This window comes from Mobula hypostoma, chromosome 14 (assembly GCF_963921235.1).
Source record: "Mobula hypostoma chromosome 14, sMobHyp1.1, whole genome shotgun sequence".
Taxonomy (NCBI): domain Eukaryota; kingdom Metazoa; phylum Chordata; class Chondrichthyes; order Myliobatiformes; family Myliobatidae; genus Mobula; species Mobula hypostoma.
In genome coordinates, this window is record NC_086110.1 from 20810044 (window position 1) to 20831646 (window position 21603).

Below are 21603 nucleotides of genomic sequence, written 5' to 3' on the forward strand. Positions count from 1 at the left end.
ATCACTCAGTTGGAGTCTGGAGTACTAGAACTAAGAAAGTTTTATTAAAGAAACAAGCAACACAGTAATCGAAAGGATAATAAATGCAACAGTTCAACAATGATAACCACACATGTGCACAGAATTAAGATAACAGCATCAATCAAACTCTATCGTTGTCTAGGGGTAAATGACCAAATTTCAAAGTGACTCAAAGTTCAGTACAGTTTAGTAGTTCAGTTCGCAGTAATCGTTGCCATGGCGATGGACAACGTGGGGGGAGAGAGAGAGAGAACAGGAACAACTGATCATTCAGAACGGCTTCACTCACAGACCGGCGATAATTGCTCACAAGCAACTTTTGGGCGGGTCCTTGGTGATGTCACCTGAGGTCACCAACTGTGACCCCCCCTCCAGATGCGGTCGATCCTCTGCAGTGAATCCGGCACCCAGGCAAGGGCGGACACACACCGGGTTCCCGCTGATCGTACCTTTCCATCCTGGCCGTTGTCAGATACTTCTCACCAACTCGTGAGAGGCGCACCGCTTCCAGGGTCTCGTTACCTCGGGTGGCGTGTGTGTGTTGTCTTAGCGAACCGGTCCCTTTTTATCCCCCTGCTGGGGTATCGCCTGTCCATCACTTCAAACAGTTCAAGGTTCAAAGGGGGGAGCCGCTCCAGACAGCTCTCTCTCCCCCACGTCCCTTCATTACACATCTCCAGACGCTGCTCCATTGTTCCTTATCTCTCCTTCCCCTGAGGGCAGGTGGCAGACCACTTGCTGATGTCACTGATGCTAACCCAGGCCAGCAAACATCTTAATTTTATGTGTATTCTCGTCACAGTATGGACTAAATGGGCTGAAGGGCCTATTTCAGTGCTGTAATGTTCTATGACTCTACATTCAAAATACACTTAGCTCAAATTGGGCGATGACCTTAGATTGTCCAAAAAGTAGATACAATGATAATGCCGACACAAGGGTCGCTCAGGAAAGAAACATATTACCTTTGAAACAAATGATGCTCCAGGGTAAAAAGGTCTGCCACATATCACTCAGCATGCCTGCCTCCCTACGCAAGTGAACTTGCCAACCAAATTCCTAAGATATGGTTATACAGTATACGATACCACGGCCAAAAATGCCAGGCATAAGAATGGCATATATTTTGGCAGGCCTCCATGCAATGTAGAGGGTAATGATCAGAGAGACTTTTTTGTTTGTGCTGGGTGCAGCAGTGATTTGTCCAACTGGGGTATCAGGCTAGTGCTAAAAGGATCAACTGTTTATGGGGCGGAGGCATGAGATACAAAAGCTGAAAATTCTTTTATGCGACAACACTTTTTGGCTTAAATCCGAATTCAGTTACTAACTCAACTGGTTTAACACAACACCCAGAAAGCAAACATCATATACTTAATAGGGAAATATTAATGATGCAGTGTTTGCAATTACCAGTGAATGAATAGCTTCATTCATTCCTCATACTCACACAAAGCCAAAGACCCCTTTTGGGAGATAGCACTGAAAGGCAATTATAAACTTGCTTTAGTGTTGCAGCTTCTACAAGGAAACTGAGAAAAGTAAACTGGACAAACAATAGTCCTGCTGAAAAGTGTCAGTCCAAAGTGTTGGATGTTTATTTCTCTCCACAGACACTTCCTGACCTGTTGAGACCTTCCGCATTATGTACGTTGATCTGGATTTCCAGCATCTGCAAAATGTCTTGTGTTGGTGTGTAAGTGATAACAGATGTCCTTAACCAAACAAACTGAAGAAAGCAGGAAACATGGATAATTTCACCATTTTATCTGTAACAATATCATAACTCGTTCAAATAGACCAATGTAGGATGTTATGGTGGTCATTCAATATACAGATCGATGGGAAAATAAGTTTGATGTTGGATCCCAAGAGAAGGAATTTGTAGAATGCCTATCAGATGGCTTTTTAGAGCAGTTTGTGGTTGAGCCCATTAGGGAAAAGGGAACTCTGGATTAGGTGTTGTGTGATGAACCAGGTTTGATTACGGAGCTTAAGGTAAAGGAACCATTAGGAGGCAATGACCCTACAGTTTGAGAGGAAGAAGCTAAGATTGGATGTTATTGGTTTTACAGTTCAGTAAAGGTAACTACAGGGAGCAATTGGCCAAATTTGACTAGAAGGGGATGACAGTAGAGCAGCAATGGCTGGGGTTTCTAGGACTAATTCAGAAGGTGCAGGATCAGTTCATTCCTAAGAAGTAGTGGTGATCTTCTAAGAATCTCTAGGTTCAGGAACAGTTCTGGAGGACTCACAAATCACAAATGTCACTCTACTCTTTACGAAGGGAGGGAGGCTATAGGCAGGAAATTATACACCAATTAACCTGCCTTCAGTGGTTGGCAAGATGTTAGCGTCCATTAAAAATGAGGTTTCAGAGTACTTGGAGGTACATGATAAAATAGGCCAAAATCAGCACGGTTTCCTTGAGGGGAAATATTGTCTGACAAATCTGTTGGAATTCTCCAGGAAAATAGCGGGCAGGATAGACAAAGGAGAGTCAGCAAATATTGTTTACTTGAATTTTCAGAAGGTTTTTGACAAGGAACGACATGTGAGGCTGCTAAATAAGATGAGAGCCCATCGTATGACAGAACAGATACGAGCATTGATAGAAAATTGGCTGACTGGCAGGAGACAATCAGTGAGAATATAAAGGAGGCTTTTGTTTCTGGTTTTCTGGGTGGCTGCCAGTAACTACTAGTGTTCTGCAGGTATCATGTTGGGTCTAATACTTTTCACGTTTTATGTCAATGATCTGGATGATGGAATTGATGGGTTTGTGGCTAGGTTTATGAATGATACAAAGACAGGTGGAGAGGCAGAAAATGTTGACGAAACTTAGTCAACAGAATGACTTGGACAGACTTAGAAACAGGAGGCATGAAGCAACTTGGGATTCTTAGTGCAAGATTCCCTAAAGGTTAACTTGCAGGTTGAGTTGGTGGTAAGGAAGGCAAATGCAATGTTAGCATTCACTTCCAGAGGACTAAAATACAAAAGTAAGGAAGTATTGATGACATTTTAAAAAACATTAATCAGACCAAATTTGGAGTATTGTGAGCAGTTTTGGGCCCCATATCTAAGAATAGATGTGCTGGCATGGGAGAGGAAGAGGAAGATTGCAAGAATGATCCCATGAATGAAACTGTTAATGTATGAGGGGCTTTGATGCCTCAAGGACTGTACTCGCTGAACTTTAGAAGAATGGAGGGGCATCATTTAGATTAGGAAAACATCCCATAAGACATTGGAGCAGAATTAGGCCATTCAGCCCATCGAATCCTCTCTGCCATTTCATCATGGTTGATCCATTTTCCTCTCAACTCCATTCTCCTGCCTTCTCCCCGTAACCTTTCATGCCTTCACTAATCAAGAACCTATCAACTGTCAGCTTAAATGCATCCGATGACCTGCCCTCCAGAGCCACCTGTGGCAATGAATTCCACAGATTCCCCACCCTCTGGCTGAAGAAATTCCTCCTTATCTCTGTTCTAAATGGATGTTCCTCTGTTCTGAGGTTGTGCCCTGTGATCCAATACTCTCCCAACTATAGGAAACATCCTCTCTACATCCATTCTATTGAGGCCTTTCAATATTCAATGGGTTTCAATGAGATCGCCCCTCATTCTTCTAAATCCAGTCAGTACAGGCCCAGAGCCATCAATTCTCCTCATACGATAACCCTTTCATTCATGCAATTATTCTTGTGGGCCTTCTCAGAACACTCTCCAACGTCAGCACATCCTTTCTTAGATAAGGGGTCCAAAACTGCTCGCAATACTCGGTGAGGCCTCACCCGTGCCTTATAAAGCCTCAGCATCACATCCCTCCTCTTATATTCTAGTCCTCTCAAAATGATTGCCAACATTGCATTTGCTTTCCTCACCACCAGTTCAATCTGCAAGTTAACTTTTAGGGAATCCTGCATGAGGAGTCCCAATTCTCTTTGCACCTCAGATTTTTAAAAATTTTCTCCCCGCTTACATAGAACATAGAATAGTACAGCACAGTACAGGCCCTTTGGCCCACAATGTTGTGCTGACCCTTAAACCCTGCCTTCCATATCACCCCACAACTTAAATTCCTCCATATACCTGTCTGGTAGTCTCTTAAATTTCACTAGAGTATCTGCCGCCACCACTGACTCAGGCAGTGCATTCCACGCGCCAATCACTCTCTGAGTAAAAAACCTTCCTCTAATATCCCCCTTGAACTTCCCACCCCTTACCTTAAAACCACGTATACAAGAGTATTGAGCAGTGGTGCCCTGGGGAGGAGGTGCTGGCTGTCCACTCTATCTATTCCTCTAAATATCTTGTATACCTCTATCATGCCTCCTCTCATCCTCCTTCTCTCCAAAGAGTAAAGCCCTAGCTCCCTTAATCTCTGATCATAATGCATACTCTCTAAACCAGGCAGCATCCTGCTAAATCTCCTCTGTACCCTTTCCAATGCTTCCACATCCTTCCTGTAGTGAGGCGACCAGAACTGGACAAAGTACTCCAAGCACAGCCTAACCAGAGTTTTATAGAGCTGCATCATTACCTAGCAACTCTTAAACTCTATCCCTCGACTTATGAAGGCTAATACCCCATAAGCTTTCTTAACTACCCTATCTACCTGTGAGGCAACTTTCAGGGATCTGTGGACATGTACCCCCAGATCCCTCTGCTCCTCCACACTACCAAATATCCTACCATTTACTTTGTACTCTGCCTTGGAGTTTGTCTTTCCAAAGTGTACCACCTCACACTTCTCCGGTTGAACTCCATCTGCCACTTCTCAGCCCACTTCTGCAACCTATCAATGTCTCTCTGTAATCTTCGACAATCCTCTACACTATCTGCAACACCACCAACCTTTGTGTCGTCTGCAAACTCGCCAACCCACCTTCTACCCCCACATCCAGTTTGTTAAGAAAAATCACAAAAAAAGTAGAAGTCCCAGAACAGATCTTTGTGGGACACCACTGGTCACAACCCTCCAATCCGAATGCACTCCCTCCACCACGGCCCTCTGCCTTCTGCAGGCAAGCCAATTCTGAATCCACCTGGCCAAACTTCCCTGGATCCCATGCCTTCTGACTTTCTGGATAAGCCTACCATGTGGAACCTTGTCAAATGTCTTACTAAAATCCATGTAGATCACATCCACTGCACTACCCTCATCTATAAGCCTGGTCACCTCCTCAAAGAAATCTATCAGGCTTGTTAGATACGATCTGCCCTTCACAAAGTCATGCTGACTGTCCCTGTTCAGACCATGTTTCTCTAAATGCCCATAGATCCTATCTCTAAGAATTTTTTCCAACAGCTTTCCCACCACAGACGTAAGACTCACTGGTCTATAATTACCCGGACTGTCCCTACTAGGGATAGGAAAACAGTCTACGCTTTAATTCTTTCTACTAAGATGCATGACCATACACTTCCTGACAGTGTATTCCTTCTGCCACCTCTTTGCCCATTCTCCTAATGTGTCCAATTCCTTCTGCAGCCTCTCTGCTCCCTCAACACGACCTGCCTCTCCACATATCCCCATATCATCTGCAAACTTGGCCACCGAGCCATCAATTCCATCAGCCAGCTCATTCACATACAACATAAAAAGAAGCGGTCCCAAGACCGAGCCCTGCAGAACAACATTCGTCATCAGCAACCAATCAAATAACATCATAACATTACCCCTTTGACATCTCCCTTTAGAAGAGAGATGAGGAGGAATCTCTTTAGCCAGAGAGTGGTGAATCTGAGGAACTCATAGCCACAGTCTGCTGCGGAGGTGAAATCATTCGCTATATTTAAAGCAGAGGTGGTTAAGTTCTTGGCTAGTAAGGTTGTCAAGGCTTACAGGGAGAAGGCAGAGAATAGGGTTGAGAGGGATAAATCAGCCATCACCAAAAGGCAAAGTGGAATCAATGGCCTAATTCTGCTCTTATAGAAACATAGAAACATAGAAAATAGGTGCAGGAGTAGGCCATTCGGCCCTTCGAGCCTGCACCGCCATTTATTATGATCATGGCTGATCATCCAACTCAGAACCCAGCCTTCCCTCCATACCCCGTGACCCCTGTAGCCACAAGGGCCATATCTAACTTCCTTTTAAACATAGCTAATGAACTGGCCTCAACAGTTTGCTGTGGCAGAGAATTCCACAGATTCACCACTCTCTGTGTGAAGAAGTTTTTCCTAACCTCGGTCCTAAAAGGCTTCCCCTCTATCCTCAAACTGTGACCCCTCGTTCTAGACCTCCCCAACATCGGGAACAATCTTCCCGCATCTAGCCTGTCCAATCCCTTTAGGATCTTATACGTTTCAATCAGATCCCCCCTCAATCTTCTAAATTCCAACGAGTACAAGCCCAGTTCATCCAGTCTTTCTTCATATGAAAGACCTGCCATCCCAGGAATATGTTTTTTGGTCTTATATAATTCAATGCCACATGGCAAGAGACAATGTCAAAGATGAATGGAATTGAGAGGGCAAGAAGTTGAAATCTGAAGGAATGAAAGCATGTTAAGGTGAAAATAATTATTACTTTTCCATATCAGTCATTTTACAAGCCCAACATCAATGAATAGGAAGATTAGACGTGCTTTTCAGAAGTACTATTTTTACAGAAATCCTATAAGCAGTAGGTAACCAAGCGGTTAATAGCAGAGATACTAAGAGAGTTGCGTGACTGGAGAATTTTATCCGCAGTTGAAAACTTCTGCTGCAATAGACTGTGGACATTAGACACCAATAGAATGGAATATCTTGGTATTTTCTGAAATGCATATATTGGAGGAAGGGTTGCTGAGACACCAATTACTAATAGTGTTGCGATTACTATTATTATTATCTTCTGGCATTTAGGGCAGCAATGAAGGTCCTCCATCTCCGGCGGTGTTCAGGGCTTCCTTCAGCACGTCGGTAGTTTCCCCTCAGTTTTCACCATCGTCAGAAATGGAAGTCCCAGGTGGAGACTCAGGAATACCATCACACTCAGGTGCAGAAGGATTCTTCATTGCTATTTCCATAACAATTTTGTTTTACCAATCAGGGTTGAGCGCCCTGGGCTGAACCTCCGAACCTGGAGGATTGGTTGACCACTCGTAGTCCAGCCTTTATCCTTTGATCTGTTTGGCATGGGTGACCCTACCAAGAGCCAAAGTATAAAGCCCTGACTCCAGCCAACATAGCTCTCTGGGTCATTGAGGCACACAAGCTCCAAACCCTACGGCAAGGCTGTGGTCCTCTTGGAGGCCCGTGGATGTGTGGTTGGCTATAATTCATTCTGATAGAAGATGATCAAAACAAAAATCATATTTAAAAAATCTGAAATTAATACAAAATGCTTTAATTAATCAGCAGCTAATTGTGGAGAAAGAAACAAAGGTTCTGCAGGTAGATGTTTGGATTCCAAGTATGCATTTTGCACACCACAGTTCCCGAATGGACATTGGATTGCGTAGAAGGGCAGTGAGTGGGGGCAGTCGGCACATTTTGTGCGCCACAGTTCCCAAGGAGACTTTGGATTGCTGAGAGGGAGAGTGAGTATTTTCGGTAGTGGACTCCACCTCACACAGGCCGGGGAGAGAAAGATTTATAAAATAAGCTTTCATGGGGGTTTTGGCTTTTTTCAGCGGTGCTGTTGCAATTCATTAGCCAAGGCAAATAACAATAAGGCAGGGACAAGCAAAGCAGCCATTTTTGGAGTGGCCATTGTGTGAGTGGATCAGGATTAGAGTGGGGAGGCTTTGCTCATCAGGCTTCAATGAGAACAGACTCGGGAGAGTTAAGTGCCTGCTGATCTTTTTCCTCTTCATTCTTTGTCTGTTAGTGCATAGTGCAGTGAGGATGGCTCCAGAGGCTGTGTTGTGTTCTCTGTGTGAGATGTGGGAATTCTGAGAGACCTCCAGCCTCCTTGATAACCACATCTGCACCAGGTGCACCAAACTGCAGCTCCTCAGAGACCGTGTTAAGCAACTGGAGCGGCAGCTCTGTCTTTCAGTTCATGCAGGAAACTGATAGATAGGAGCTACAGGGAAATAGTCACCCCTAAGTTGCAGGAGGCAGGTAAATGGGTACCTGTGAGGAGAGGGAAAGGAAATGGGCAGTCAGTATTTAGTTACCCCTGTGGCTGTACCTCACAATAATAAGTGTACCGTTTTAGATACTGTTGAGGGGGAGTGACCTATCGGGAGGAGCAGGGTCACTGGCACCGAGTCTGGCTCAGAAGGGAATGGGGAAGAAGAGGACTGCAGTACAGGAGCAGACATGAGATTCTGTGGACGTGATAGAGACACCCAGATGGTATATACCCGGGTAAGGGATGTCTTGGATGTTGTCTACAATATTCTAAGGGGGATGATAAGTAGCCAGAAGTCTTTGGTACATAATGGAACCACTGACATAAGTTGGAAAAGCAAAGAGTTCCTGAAAGGAGAATTTAGGGAGCGAGGTAGAAAGCTGAAAAGCAAGACCTCCAAGGTAGTAATCTCTGGATTGCTACCTATGCCACACGCCAGTGAGGGTAAGAATGGGATTATTTGGCAGATGAATGTGTGGCTGAGTAACTGGTATAGGGAGCAGGGTTTTTATGTTTCTGGATCATTTTGTGGAAGGTATAATCTATAGAAAAGAAATGGATTACATCTAATCCTAAGGGGGTCCAATAACTTTGCAGGCAGGTTTGCCAGAGCATTTGGGGAGGGTTTAATCTAATTTGGTAGGGGGTTAGGAACCAGAGTGATAGGGCTGAGGATGGGGCTGTTGGTATACAAGGAGATCCAGTGTGTAGTGGGACTGTCAGGAAGGACAGGCGGATGATAGGGCAAAATTAGAGTCAGTGGGATGAGTTACAGTGTAAAAGGGGGACAAAATCAAAAAGGGTGATGAATACAGGACCAAATATTATATTTGAATGCACACAGTATACAGAATAAGGTAGATAATATTGTAGCACAGTTAGAGATTGGCAGGTATGACTTTGTGGGCATCACTTGAGTCATGACTCAAAGAAGATTATGTTTGGGAGCTTAACATCTAAGGATACACATTGTATTGAAAACACAGGCAGGGAGGCAGAGGGAGTGGTGTGGCTCTGTTGGTAAAAAAAAATCAAATCCTTAGAAAGAGGGGACATACTGTAGTATCAGAATAAGTAAAATCATTGTGAGCAGAGATAAACTGTAAGGATAAAAAGACCTTGTTGGGAGTTATATATAGGTCTCCAAACAGTAGCCAGGATGTGGGCTACAAATTACAATGGGAGATAGAAACGGTATCTCAAAAGGGGAATGTTACAATAGTCATGGGGGATTTCAATCTGCAGGTAGGTTGGGAAAATCAGGTTGGTGCTGGATCCCAAGAGAGAGAATTTGTAGAATGCCTACAAGAGCAGCTTGTGGATGAGCCCTCTAGGGGATCAGCAATTCTAGATTGGGTGTTGGGTAATAAATCAGATTTGATTAGGGAGCTTAAAGTAAAGGAGCACTTAGGAGGAAGTGATCATAATATGCTAGAAATCGCCCTGCAGTTTGATAGGGAGAAGCTAAAGTCAGATGTATCAGTATTACAGTGGGGTACAGAGGCCAAAGTTGACTGCAAGGGTACACTAGCAGGGATGACAGCAGAACTGCAATGACTGGAGTTTCTAGGAGGAGTTTTGAAGGTGCAGGATAGATACATCCCAAAGAAGAAGTATTCTAAGGGCAGGTTGATGTAATCATGGCTGACAAGGGAAGTCAAAGCCAACATAAAAGCAAAAGTTAGTGGGAAGTTAGAGGATTGGGAAACTTAAAAACCAACAAAAGGCAACTAAAATGCATAAAGAAGGAAAAGATAATATCAAAGAGGATACCAAAAGTTTTTACCTATATATAAAATGTAAAAAGAGGTGAGAGTAGATATTGGACCATTGGAAAATGACACTGCAGAGGTAGTAATAGGGGACAAGGAAATGGTGGATGAACTGAATAGGTATTTTGTATCACTTTTCACTGTGGAAGACACCAATAGTATTCCAGAGATTCAAGAATGTCAGGGGACAGAAGTGACAGCAATTGCTATTGCAAAGGAGAATGTGCTTGGGAAATTGCAAGGTCTGAAGATAGGTAAGTCACCTGGACTGGATGGGCTACAATCCAGGGTTCTGAAAGAGGTGGCTGAAGAGATTGTGGAGGCATTAATAATGATCATACAAGAATCAACAGTGAAATATTGCAAACGTCACTCCACTCTTCAGGAAGGGTGGGAGGCAAAAGAATGGAAATTATAGGCCTGCTGGTTTGACTGATTGGGAAGGTGTTGTAGTTGATTGTTAAGGATGTGGTTTCAGGGTACAGGGGTACAGGATAAAATAGGCCAAAGTCAGCATAGTTTCCTTAAGGGAAAAATTTGTCAAACAAATCTGTTGGAATTCTTTGATGCAATAACAAGCAGGATCGACGAAGGAGAATGAGTAGATGTTGCGTACTTGGACTTTCAGAAGGCCTTTGCCAAGGTGCCACGCATGAGGCTACTTAACAAGTTACAGACCCATGGTATTACAAGAAAGAAACTAGCATAGCTGGAAGTTTGGCTTATTGGCAGGACGCAAAGAGTGGCAATAAAGGGGGTCTTTTCTGATTTGGCTGCTCGTGACTAATGATGTTCTGTATGGTGTTGGGACCACTTCTTTTTACATTGCATGTCAATGATTGGGATGACAGAATTAATGGCGTTGTGACCAAGTTTGCAGACGATACGATGATAGGTGGAGCAGGAGGTAGTGTTGAGGAAGCAGGGAGGCTTCAGAAGGGCTTAGACAAATTAGGAGAATGGGCAAAGAACTAGCAAATGCTACAGTGTCAGGAAGTGTATGGTCATGAACTTGGTAGAAGGTATAAAAGCGTAAATAATTTTCTAAATGGGGAGAAATTTCAAAAATCCAAGATGCTAAGGGACTTGGGGGTCCTTGTGCAGGATTACCTTAAGGTTAATTTGCAGGTTGAGTCAGTGGTGAGGAAGGCAAATGCAATGTTAGCTTTCATTTTGAGAGGACTAGAATACGAAAGCAAGGATGTGATACTGAGGCTTTATTAGGCACCTGTGGGCCTCACTTGAAGTATTGTGAGCAGTGTAGAATCCCTCATCTTAGAAAGGATATGCTGACATTGAAGAAGGTTCAGAGGAGATCTATGAGAATAATTGCACAAATTAAAGGGTTATCGCATTAGGGGGAATTGATGGCTCTGGGCCTTCACTCACTGGAATTTAGGAAAAAGGGGAATCTCATTGAAACCAATCGAATGCTGAAAGGCCTAAGTAGAGTGGATGTGGAGAGGATGTTTTCTATGGTGGAGGAGTCCAGGACCAGAGAGCGCAGCCTCAGTCTATTTTGAAATGACATGAGAAAGAATTTCTTTAGCCAGTGGGTGGTGAATCTGTGGAATTTGTTTCCACAGACAATTGTGGAGGCCAGGTCATTAGAGGTTGATAGGTTCTTGATAAGTCAGGGTATGAAAGATTATGGAAGAAGGCAGGAGAACAGTGCTGAGAAGAAAATGGATCAGCCATGATGAAATGCCGGAGCAGTCTCAATGGGCTGTTTGGCCTAATTCTGCTCCTATGTCTTATGGTCTGAAAGAACTTGGGGGGGGGGGCGGGGGGAGGGAATTGGCACAGTTTGTGTGTTACAGTTCCCAAGGGGACATTGAATTGTGCATAATTAGATATTTGGCAAGATCCAATAAAAATAAGTTAGGTTTAAGATTAAACTGAGAAGGCCATTGTGGGAGTGGGCCAGTGTTAGACTGGGGAGTTAAGGGAATTAAGGCTTCAGTGAAGAGAGGAGTAGGCCATGGGAATTTTTTTTGTTATTTAATTACTTATTACACATTTAGAGTAGGGGAAATGCCAGGCAGGACAGTGGAATTCTCAAGAGCTGTGGGAAGGCAGGGAGACCGCCAGTGTCCCTGGCAACTGCACCTGCAAGAAGTGCATCCAGCTGCAGCTTCTACAAACTGTGTTACAGAGTTGGAGCCAGAACTGGATGAACTCTGGATCATTTGGGAGGCTGGGGGTGGGGGGTGGTTGATAGACAGGTAGCTAGATGATTGTCAGGAGGAAGAAAGGAGACAGGCAGCCAGTGCAGAATACCCTCAACAAGTATCCCATTTTGGATATTGTTAGGTGGGAATGACATAGCAGAAGAAAGCCACAGCAATGGGATCTCTGGCAACAAGTATCTCTCTGCAGCTCATAAAGGGGAGAAAAAGCAAGCTGTAGTCATAGGGAATTTGTTGATTAGGGGAACAGAAAGGAGGTTCTGTGATAGAGAACAAGATTCCCAGATATATGTTGCCTCCCAGATGCCAGGGTCGGGGACATCTCGGATCTAGTCCACAGTATTCTTAATTAGGCGGGGTAAGGAGCCAAAGGTTGTGGTCCACGTCGGTAGCAGAGATATGGGTAGGAGGAGTGATGGGATACTGCAAACTGAGTTCAGGGAGTTAGGTGCTAAGTTAAAGGACAGGACCTCCGGGGCTGTGATCTCAGGATTGCCACCCGTACAATGCAAGGCCAGAAAAAGGAAGATCACACAGTTTAACACGTGGCTAAGGAGGGAGGACTTCAAATCTTTGGATCATTGGGCTCTCTTCCAGGGAAAGTAGGACCTGTGCAGAAGGCACCACTTGCACCTGAACTGGAGGGGGAATAATATCCTAGCGGGAAGGTTTGCTATTCCAGCACAGGGGTTGGGTGGGGGGGGGAGAGAGGGTCACGGTTTAAACTAGAGTTGCAGGGGGATGGAAGCAAGAATGCCAGAACAGATAGTGGAATGGTTGTGGAGAAAGAAAGCCCACAGACAAAATCAGCAATCAAAACAGTGGGACCAGTGTTCTGAACTGCGTACATCTCAATGCAAGAAGTAGTGTAGGAAAGGTGGATGAGCTTGGAGCACATAGAATTCTGACATTGTACCATTAGTGAGAATTGGTTACAGGAGGGGCAGGACTGGTAGCTCAATTTGCTGTGGATCCATTGTCTTATATGTGATAGAGTGAGATTGATTAAAGAGGGATGGGTGACATTACTAGCCAGGTAAAATGTTATGGCAGTGTTCAGGCAAGACAGACTGGAAAGCACATAGAGTGAGGCTTTATAGGTAGAATTGAAGAATAAAACATGTATGACCACATTAATGAGACTATATTACAGATCACCCAACTGTCCACAGGATTTAGAGAAGCAAATTTGTAAAGAGATAACATACTCCTGCAAGAAACATAAGATTGTGATAGCAGATGATTTTTAACTTTCCATATATTGACTGTTAAATGGTTGAATGGGAAATAATTTGTCAAGTGTGTTCAGGAAAGTTTCCTTAATCAATATATAGGAGTCCCAGCTCGAGAGTGCGCAATACTGGATAGTCTCTCAGGGACTGAGACAGGGCAGGTGACAGAAGTTTGCGTAGGGGAACACTTGCATCTAGTGATCTTAATGCCATTAGTTCCAAGGTAATTATGGAAAAGGATAGGTCTGGTACTCGGGTTGAGATTCTAAATTGGAAAAAGGCCAGTTATGATGTTATCAGAAAGAATCTGGCAAATGTGGAATTGAGACAGTTTGTTTTCTGGCAAAGGAATATGTAGTAAGTGTGAGGCCTTCAAAAGTGAAAATTTGAGAGTAGAGTTTGTATGTTCCTATTAGAATAAAAGGCAAGGATAGTAGGTTTAGGAAACTTTGGTTTTCAAGAGATATTGAGGCCCCAGTTAAGAAAAAGGAGGTGCATACTAGGTACAGATAGGCAGGAGCAAATGAAGGTACTTGAGGAATAAACTACATGCTAGGGAACACCTAACAAGGAAATCAGGATGGCTGAAGGAAGTCGTGAGGTTGCTCTAGCAGACAAGGTGAAGAAGAATCCTAAGGGCTTCGACAGATATATTAAGTGCAAAAGGAAAGCATAGGACAAAATTGATCCTTTGGAAAATCAGAGTGGAAATCTGTGTGTGGAACCAAAAGAGATGGGGGGAGATCTTGAATTGATTTTTTTTTGCATCTGTATTTACTTGGAAGATGGACAGAGAGTCTTATAGAAGTGAGGCAATGTAGCAGGGGGTGGGGTCATGGACCCTATACAGATTACAGAGGAGGAGGTGTTTACTGTCTTGAGGCAAATTAGGGTGGATAAATCCCCACGCCTAACAATGTGTTTCCTCAGACCCAGTAATGGGCTGGTGCAGAACTTGCAGGAACTGTAGCAGAGATATTTAAAACATTCTTAGCCACAAGTGATATGCCAAAGGATTGCAGGATAGATAATGTTGTTCTGTTGTTTAAGAAAGGCTAAGAATACGCCAGGAAATTGTAGGCTGGTGAGCCTGACATCAGAAGTGGGAAAGTTATTGGAAGGTACTCTAAGGGACCAGCTGTACAATTATTTGGACAGACAGGGACTGACTGGGGATAATTAACATGGCTTTGTGTGGTAGCTCATGTTTAACCAATCTTTAAGAGTTTTTTTGATGTGACCAGAAGAGTTGATTAAGGCAAGGCAGTGGATGTTTCCGACATGCAAAGCCTTTGAAAATATCCCACATGAGATTTTGGTCAAGGTTCAGTCACTTGGTATTCAAGATAAGGTAGTAAATTGGATTAGACATTAGATTCGTTGAAGCCAGAGTGTGATAGTAGATGGTTGCCTCACTGACTGGAGGCCTGTGACTGATGGTGTGCCACGTCCACTATTGTTTGTCATCTAGATCAATTATCTGGATGACAATATGCTGGGTCTTATATGGTGAGTGGCAGGGCACTGCACAGTGTGGTAGAACACAGGGATCTGTGTATACAGATCCATAATTCCTTGAAGTGGTGTCACGGGTAGATAGGGTCACAAAGAAAACTTTTGGCACATTGGCCTTCATAAATCAATGTACTGAATACAGGAGTTGGGATGTTATATTGAAATTGCACAAGATGATGGTGATAACTAATTTGGAATAAGATTGAAAGCATAGAGAAAATTTACAAAGATGTTGCCAGGACTTGAGGATCTGGGTTATAGGGAAAGGTTGAGTAGGTTAGGACTTTATTTCCTAGAACTTGGAAACTGAGAGAAGATTTGATAGGGGTTATACAAAATTGAGTGGTATAGATGGGGTAAATGCAGGATTTTTCCATTGAGGTTGCGTGAGACTACAACTAGAGGTCACGGGTTAGGGGTGAAAGAAGAAATGTCGAAGGTTAACATGAGGGGGAATTTTTTCAGAGAGTGGTGACAGTGTCGAGCAAGCTGCCAGCACTAGCATTGAATGCAGGTTTGATTACCATTTAAGAGAAATTTGGGTATGTACATGGAAGGGTGAGATATGCAAGGCTATGGGCTGGGTGTATGCCAAGAGGATAATGGTTTGGCATGTACTAGATGGGCTGAAGGGCCCGTTTCTGTGCTGCAGTTTTCTATGACTCTGTGAATAAAGGAATAAGCCAATTGGCAGGAAAATAGAGGTCAAGAATCAGCCAGACACAGCAGCTGTGACAATGAGTTTGGCTTACCCCTATTTGTTTTGATATACACATGCAAGGAAAATTCTTCACAATATTCTTGCAGTGAAGTTTACAGAAGGCAAAGAAACAAATTAGAACTTTAATTCCTAAATGATGAACACCTGTAGACAAACCTAATGTTTAACTGAAGGGCTCAGAAATTCAAATCCAGAACATTTACGATAATTAGGAAAGATTTATTGACCTGTCTTCAAAGAAGCACATTTAGAATAAACAAAAAGAAATGAAAAACTAAATCTGGAACTGTTCAATGCATTTTTGAACATCTGGACCAAAATTGGTTTCACAATAAAATATTTAACTAAATACATCTGTTGTTAAAGAACCTGATCAGATATACAATATACAGTTGTCAACAAATCACAGGATTAGCTTTTAGTTTCAGATTAATCAGAATATATCCTAATTATTACACAAATTTATTACACAATACAGTTAGCACATGAATTACCCAACAGCACAGAAATTACAGGTGCATATTCATGTATCTACCATTCTGAAAATTCCCATTTTATATTTCAACATTTCAAGCAAAATTGCTACAGTGAACACGGGTCAAGCAAGCAATCTTCTTCTCAATGTAAACAGTTTAGCGTGAATGCTGGGGTAATGCTAAAATGCCACATGCAGAAATAAATGCTCCAAAATCAATTCTGAAAGAAAAAGATCTGACAATTGGCTTCAACATAAAAGCCAACTTTCATCTCCCCAATGCTACTTGGTGTATTTTGCTGGAAATATAGCACATTGAAATATTTGAAAAGGTAACACTGACCTCCTGATCCAGCTATTCACCTTGACTGTGCTGCAGTTAGGACACAAACAAACCTTCAATAAAGATATCTTTTATGCACTCAGAATAGAAACATTGCCATAAGCTAGTTGCCACACAATTGAAACATCAGGTTTAAAAAACAATCACTACAATTAAATAGAGAAAATAGCAATGGTTTTGAATATAGCAAAACCACTTGCAAATCCCACTGAGATTACCATAATTAGAATTCTTCTGAAGTGTTCACAAGGATTTGGAGTTTCAAGGTCTTAATGTAATTTCAAGAAAGATTACACGTTAGATTGTCAATAATGCCTTTTAAATAAAACTGAAATATGTGGAATACATCCAGGAAACTCAATACACGTTTTACACATGAAAACATTCTTAATTAGAAACAGTGCAGGGAGATCAATGCAATTAATCATATATCAGCAGTCAATCAGGACTTCAGAAGATCGGAATGTAATTATCAATCTTGGCCCTGTGCCTCTGTGCGATACATTCTGCAATCCATACAATATTCCTGCATTCCTGTTCTTTAAGTTTCACGTATGCATAGAAGACACCAAAGTGGAATTGATTCAGGAATGCCAACTTGTTCAGTTTAACCTGAAACATACATGTGATAAATTGATGTCAGTCTTGCTGTCAGGGGTTAGATTCCGTAAATTGATTCTGAATATTTATAATACTTTCGCAGAACTATAGATAGGCCGCATAAGGCAAATGCTTTATCCTTTCCTGACATCCCACTTCAATAAGCTCATATAAGAAGTAGTGTGAGTTTGAGGTTTCATAAACCTTGAGACGTTCTATTACTGCTCTATATTTAAACAGGAATTTTCTGTTATTAAACTCACAATCACAAATCACACATTTTAGTTGTTGCGAATAACGTCAATGTAAAACAGCAGGTTGGCTCTAAAAGCATCCACTCTACCAAGCTCCGAGCAGTCCAGGGGCCAGCTAATTGCACTTATGCCGGCCGGTTTAGCGAGCAGAGCGGTGGACACCCCTGCTGAAACCTGGAGGAAAACACACAGAGGATGCAGAGGGGGAACACAAAGGCGAGGAAAGAGGACCGGGTCGAGACAACAGAGACTTATGGAGAAGAGGAGTTCAGTGGGTAATAAAATGGACCAGTTGACGGCGCTAGCCAGGAGTCAGGGAATATTTTGGGAGAGCAGTGTTATGTGTTTTACTGAAACGGGGCTGCACGGGGACATACCCGACCAAAACTTTTCCATGGAGGACTTCAAGACCGTTCGGGCTGATTGGAAGTGCACTGAGAGCGGTAAGCATAAAGGAGTTGGGGGCTTGCTGTTCTGGTTAACAACGGATGGTGCAATCCTGATCATATTACGATCGAGGAACGTGTTTGTAGACCGGATATTCAACTTTTTGCTGTTGAACTCCGGCCACATTCCACCGAGATACAACACTGGGCGTCACGGGAGGTTGTTCCCGCCTGTGGCCATCGAACTTTGCAGCTCCTCCCGTGGAGGGTCAGACACCCTGAGCCAATAGGCTGCTCCTGGACTTATTTCCATCTGGCATAGTTTGCATATTGTTGTTTGATTGCTTGTGGTTTTTGTATTGCTATATTTATGCTCTATTCTTGGTTAGTGCAGCTGTAATGAAACCTAATTTCCCTCGGGATCAATAAAGTATATCTATCTATCAGTCGCCTGTAGGTTACTGACACTATCTTGTGTGCCTGTGGAAAATCCCATCGCAAGGTTACTGGATTTACTGAAGCTGATTAGAAAATTATTTTAAGAAGCCATTCACTAATTCAGCAAAATTACATTGAAGTTATTAGCAAGAACAAACTGCAATTAAATAACACCAACATAGAAAAGCAACAACATTTTCAAACATTGAAAATGGCAGAAATTATAGCAATAACATTAAGAGCAATGCTAGTGGCTACAAATAGTTTTTTTTAAATATACAGCCATAAACTTGGAAATATCTACATTATTTTCTCCTTTCCAAATTCTGATTGCCTGTAGCATTAAGAGGAAGTCCTGTTCCAACCTTCAACTCGGGCTGCAAGAGGCCCACGTACACAATTTTGATGTCAAACCCCAGGTTACAAAGCACATGCAGGAAGATATAGCTGGCATCAGTTTTGAATTTCAGGCACAGCCATTCAGCATGGAAACATGCCCTTTGATCTCAGTGTCCATGCCTGTTTCTATTCTCTTGATGTGCAGTTCATTGTGGATCAAAGGTCGAGTCTTATCACAAATACCATATTTCCCAGAATCACACATCTCAACAGCACTATAGTGCTGAATATTTTATACAGCTAGAAGCACCCGACAGCATGGATCAGGGGCGCAGGGAGGGTGTGGAGGGCATTCCAGAATTGCCCTCTACATGTAGCTGTGTGCTTTCCCAAAGCAGGTGACAGCAGATTCAACAATAGTCACGTACAAAATCCGAATTACAGTGGAACTATTCACTTAATTCCTGTCCCCTACATTTCTTTGCCAGTGACACCACACAGTATCTGCCAAATATACAAAACGCTTCATGCGCATCTTGCAAAGTGAAAACAGCAGCTGCTACAACACAAGGAGATGCTGAGCATGGGCCATTGTACATTCCCCCACCTATGTTCGTGCTCTATGTACCCGACATCATTTTCTTAATTCTAATGAAAACTTTCTTTACAGCCCCTCAAAGACATCAACATAAGAGGTAAAAACAACCCAAAAACATCCAAGAACTTCTCATTCCTACAGTGACATCTACCATAGCCATTTAAAAAAATCACATACAATCAAAACTCTTTAGGATTTTTTATACAAAGTTGATGAATTTATCAAATGGTTGCCAATCTACTCATCAATTAAAACAGATATTTCATCTAAATGCATCAATGTTTTACTTAATTGGTACTAACTAATCTCATTACTCCAACCTTTGTTTGAGATTATATCAACACTGAAAACAAATGCGCATGAAGTAAATTTTTGGCTCCATGCCAACGTCCACACTTTGGGTGAAGAACATGAGGGAACTTCATGCTGACCCCACTTCTGTCTCTAGCACTTATTAAAATAAAGTACCTCATGTTCAAAAAATCTATCCTCAAGGGTTTTGTCTCCTGGATTGCTGCCAGCTCCTTCAAAAAGTAGCTTGTATTCCTGAGGAAGAGACAGCAGTGCAGTAAGAATCAGATACTTTTCTCCAAATACAGCCAAGTAATTTGTTAACACAGTTGTTTTTAAATAGTGCACCAACAGCATTTGCTAGATAATAATTTTATATCCAATACTATATTCTACACACAATCACTGATTTACACAAGTTTGTAATATCAGAAGAAAATTTAAAGATGAGCAACTCCAATATATTGTGTTTTGAAACTGAAGTACACACACACACTTTTAAGACTTAACAAGCATGAATTTCATTGTACTAGAGAATGTAGAAATCAAAATTACTTTAAACAGGGTTCACAAATTGTATAGAGTTATTTGCAATTTAGCAATTTCCATGTGCATTATTCTAGAATTCTTCACAACAGAACCTTCCCAATACTTACTGGGTAATAGTCTGCCACTGTCTTCACCTGCTCATAGTCATCAGCTCTAGCTAACTGAGCAAGTCCTTCAGGATATAGTTTTCCACAATGAGGGAACAGTTTAGCTCGATCTTCTTTAGACAGTTCCGTCCCAAAAGAGTTTATGGTGATGATGAAAGCTTGCCTGTCTGCTTCAAACTACACAATGCATAAAATAATTCACCAATCAAGTTTTATCTCACAAAGCGACTTGCAAAATTCTGCACATTTTTGTAATGTATATGACCCACATTAATACAGTTACATTAATAGAGTCCTACCATTGACCAAGCTGCAAATGTGATTAATCAACATTTTAAATTACAATAAAACACTTGAGCTTTCAGGGTACTTGGGGGTACACAATATAATAGGTCAAAGTCATCATAGTATCCTTAACGGGAAGTCTTGCCTGACCAATCTGTTGAAATGGTTTGAGGAAAAACAGGGCAGGATAGACAAAGGAGAGGGAGCAAATATTTTTTTTTACCTAGAAACATAGAAAACCAACCGCACAATACAGGTCCTTCTGCCCACAATGCTGTGCCGAGCATGTACTTACCTTAGAAATTACCTAGGGTTACCCATAGCCCTCTATTCTTCTAAGCTCCAGGTACCTATCCAAGAGTCTCTTAAAAGACCCTATTCTATCCGCCTCCACCACCGTCACTGGCAGCCCACTCCACACACTCATCACTCTCTGCGTAAAAAACTTAGCCCCGACATCTCCTCTGTACCTGCTTCCAAGCACCTTAAAACTGTGCCCTCTCGTGCTAGCCATTTCAGCCTTGGAAAAATGCCTGACTATCCACACAATCAATGCCTCTCATCATCTTATGCACCTCTACCAGGTCACCTTTCATCCTCCATCGCTCCAAGGAGAAAAGGCCAAGTTCACTCACCTATTCTCATAAGGCATGCTCCCCAATCCAGGCAACATACTTGTAAATCTCCTCTGCACCCTTTCTATAGTCTCCACATCCTTCCTGTAGTGAGGTGACCAGAACTGAGCACAGTACTCCAAGTGGGGTCTGACCAGGGTCCTATATACCTGTAACATTACCTCTCGGCTCCTAAACTCAATCCCATGGTTGATGAAGGCCAATACACCGTACGCCTTCTTAACCACAGAGTCAACCTGCGCAGCAGCTTTGAATGTCCTATGGACTCGGATCCCAAGATCCCTCTGATCCTCCACACTGCCAAGAGTCTTACCATTAATACTATAGTCTGCCATCATATTTGACCTAACAAAATGAACCACCTCACACTTATCTGGGTTGAACTCCATCTGCCACTTCTCAGCCCAGTTTTGCATCCTATTTGCATCCCGCTGTAACCTCTGACAGCCCTCCACACTATCCACAACACCCCCAACCTTTGTGTCATCAGCAAATTTACTAACCCATCCCTCCGCTTCCTCATGCAGGTTATTTATAAAAATCACAAAGAGAGGCAGTCCCAGAACAGATCCCTGAGGCACACCACTAGTCACCAACCTCCGTGCAGAATATGACCCGTCTACAACCATTCTTTGCCTTCTGTGGGCAAGCCAATTCTGGATCCACAAAGCAATGTCCCCTTGGATCTCATGCCTCCTCACTTTCTCAATAAGCCTTGCATGGGGTACCTTATCAAATGCCTTGACTTGCAAAATTCTGCACGGCTTGGATTTTCGG

General features: G+C 42.6%; 1 protein-coding gene across 1 annotated transcript in view; it reads right to left on the reverse strand.

The window, feature by feature from the left end:
• Positions 1 to 15719: 15719 nt before the first annotated feature.
• Positions 15720 to 21603, reverse strand: part of atp6v0d1 (ATPase H+ transporting V0 subunit d1) — a 73007-nt gene continuing 67123 nt past the window's right edge. Inside the window, exons 6-8 of the mRNA XM_063066784.1 lie at positions 19907 to 20083; positions 19428 to 19505; positions 15720 to 16956 (exon numbers count right to left, since the gene is read on the reverse strand). Coding sequence (XP_062922854.1) covers positions 16795 to 16956; positions 19428 to 19505; positions 19907 to 20083 — 417 coding nt within the window. The 3' untranslated portion in view covers positions 15720 to 16794. The remainder of the gene's footprint in view (positions 16957 to 19427; positions 19506 to 19906; positions 20084 to 21603) is intronic.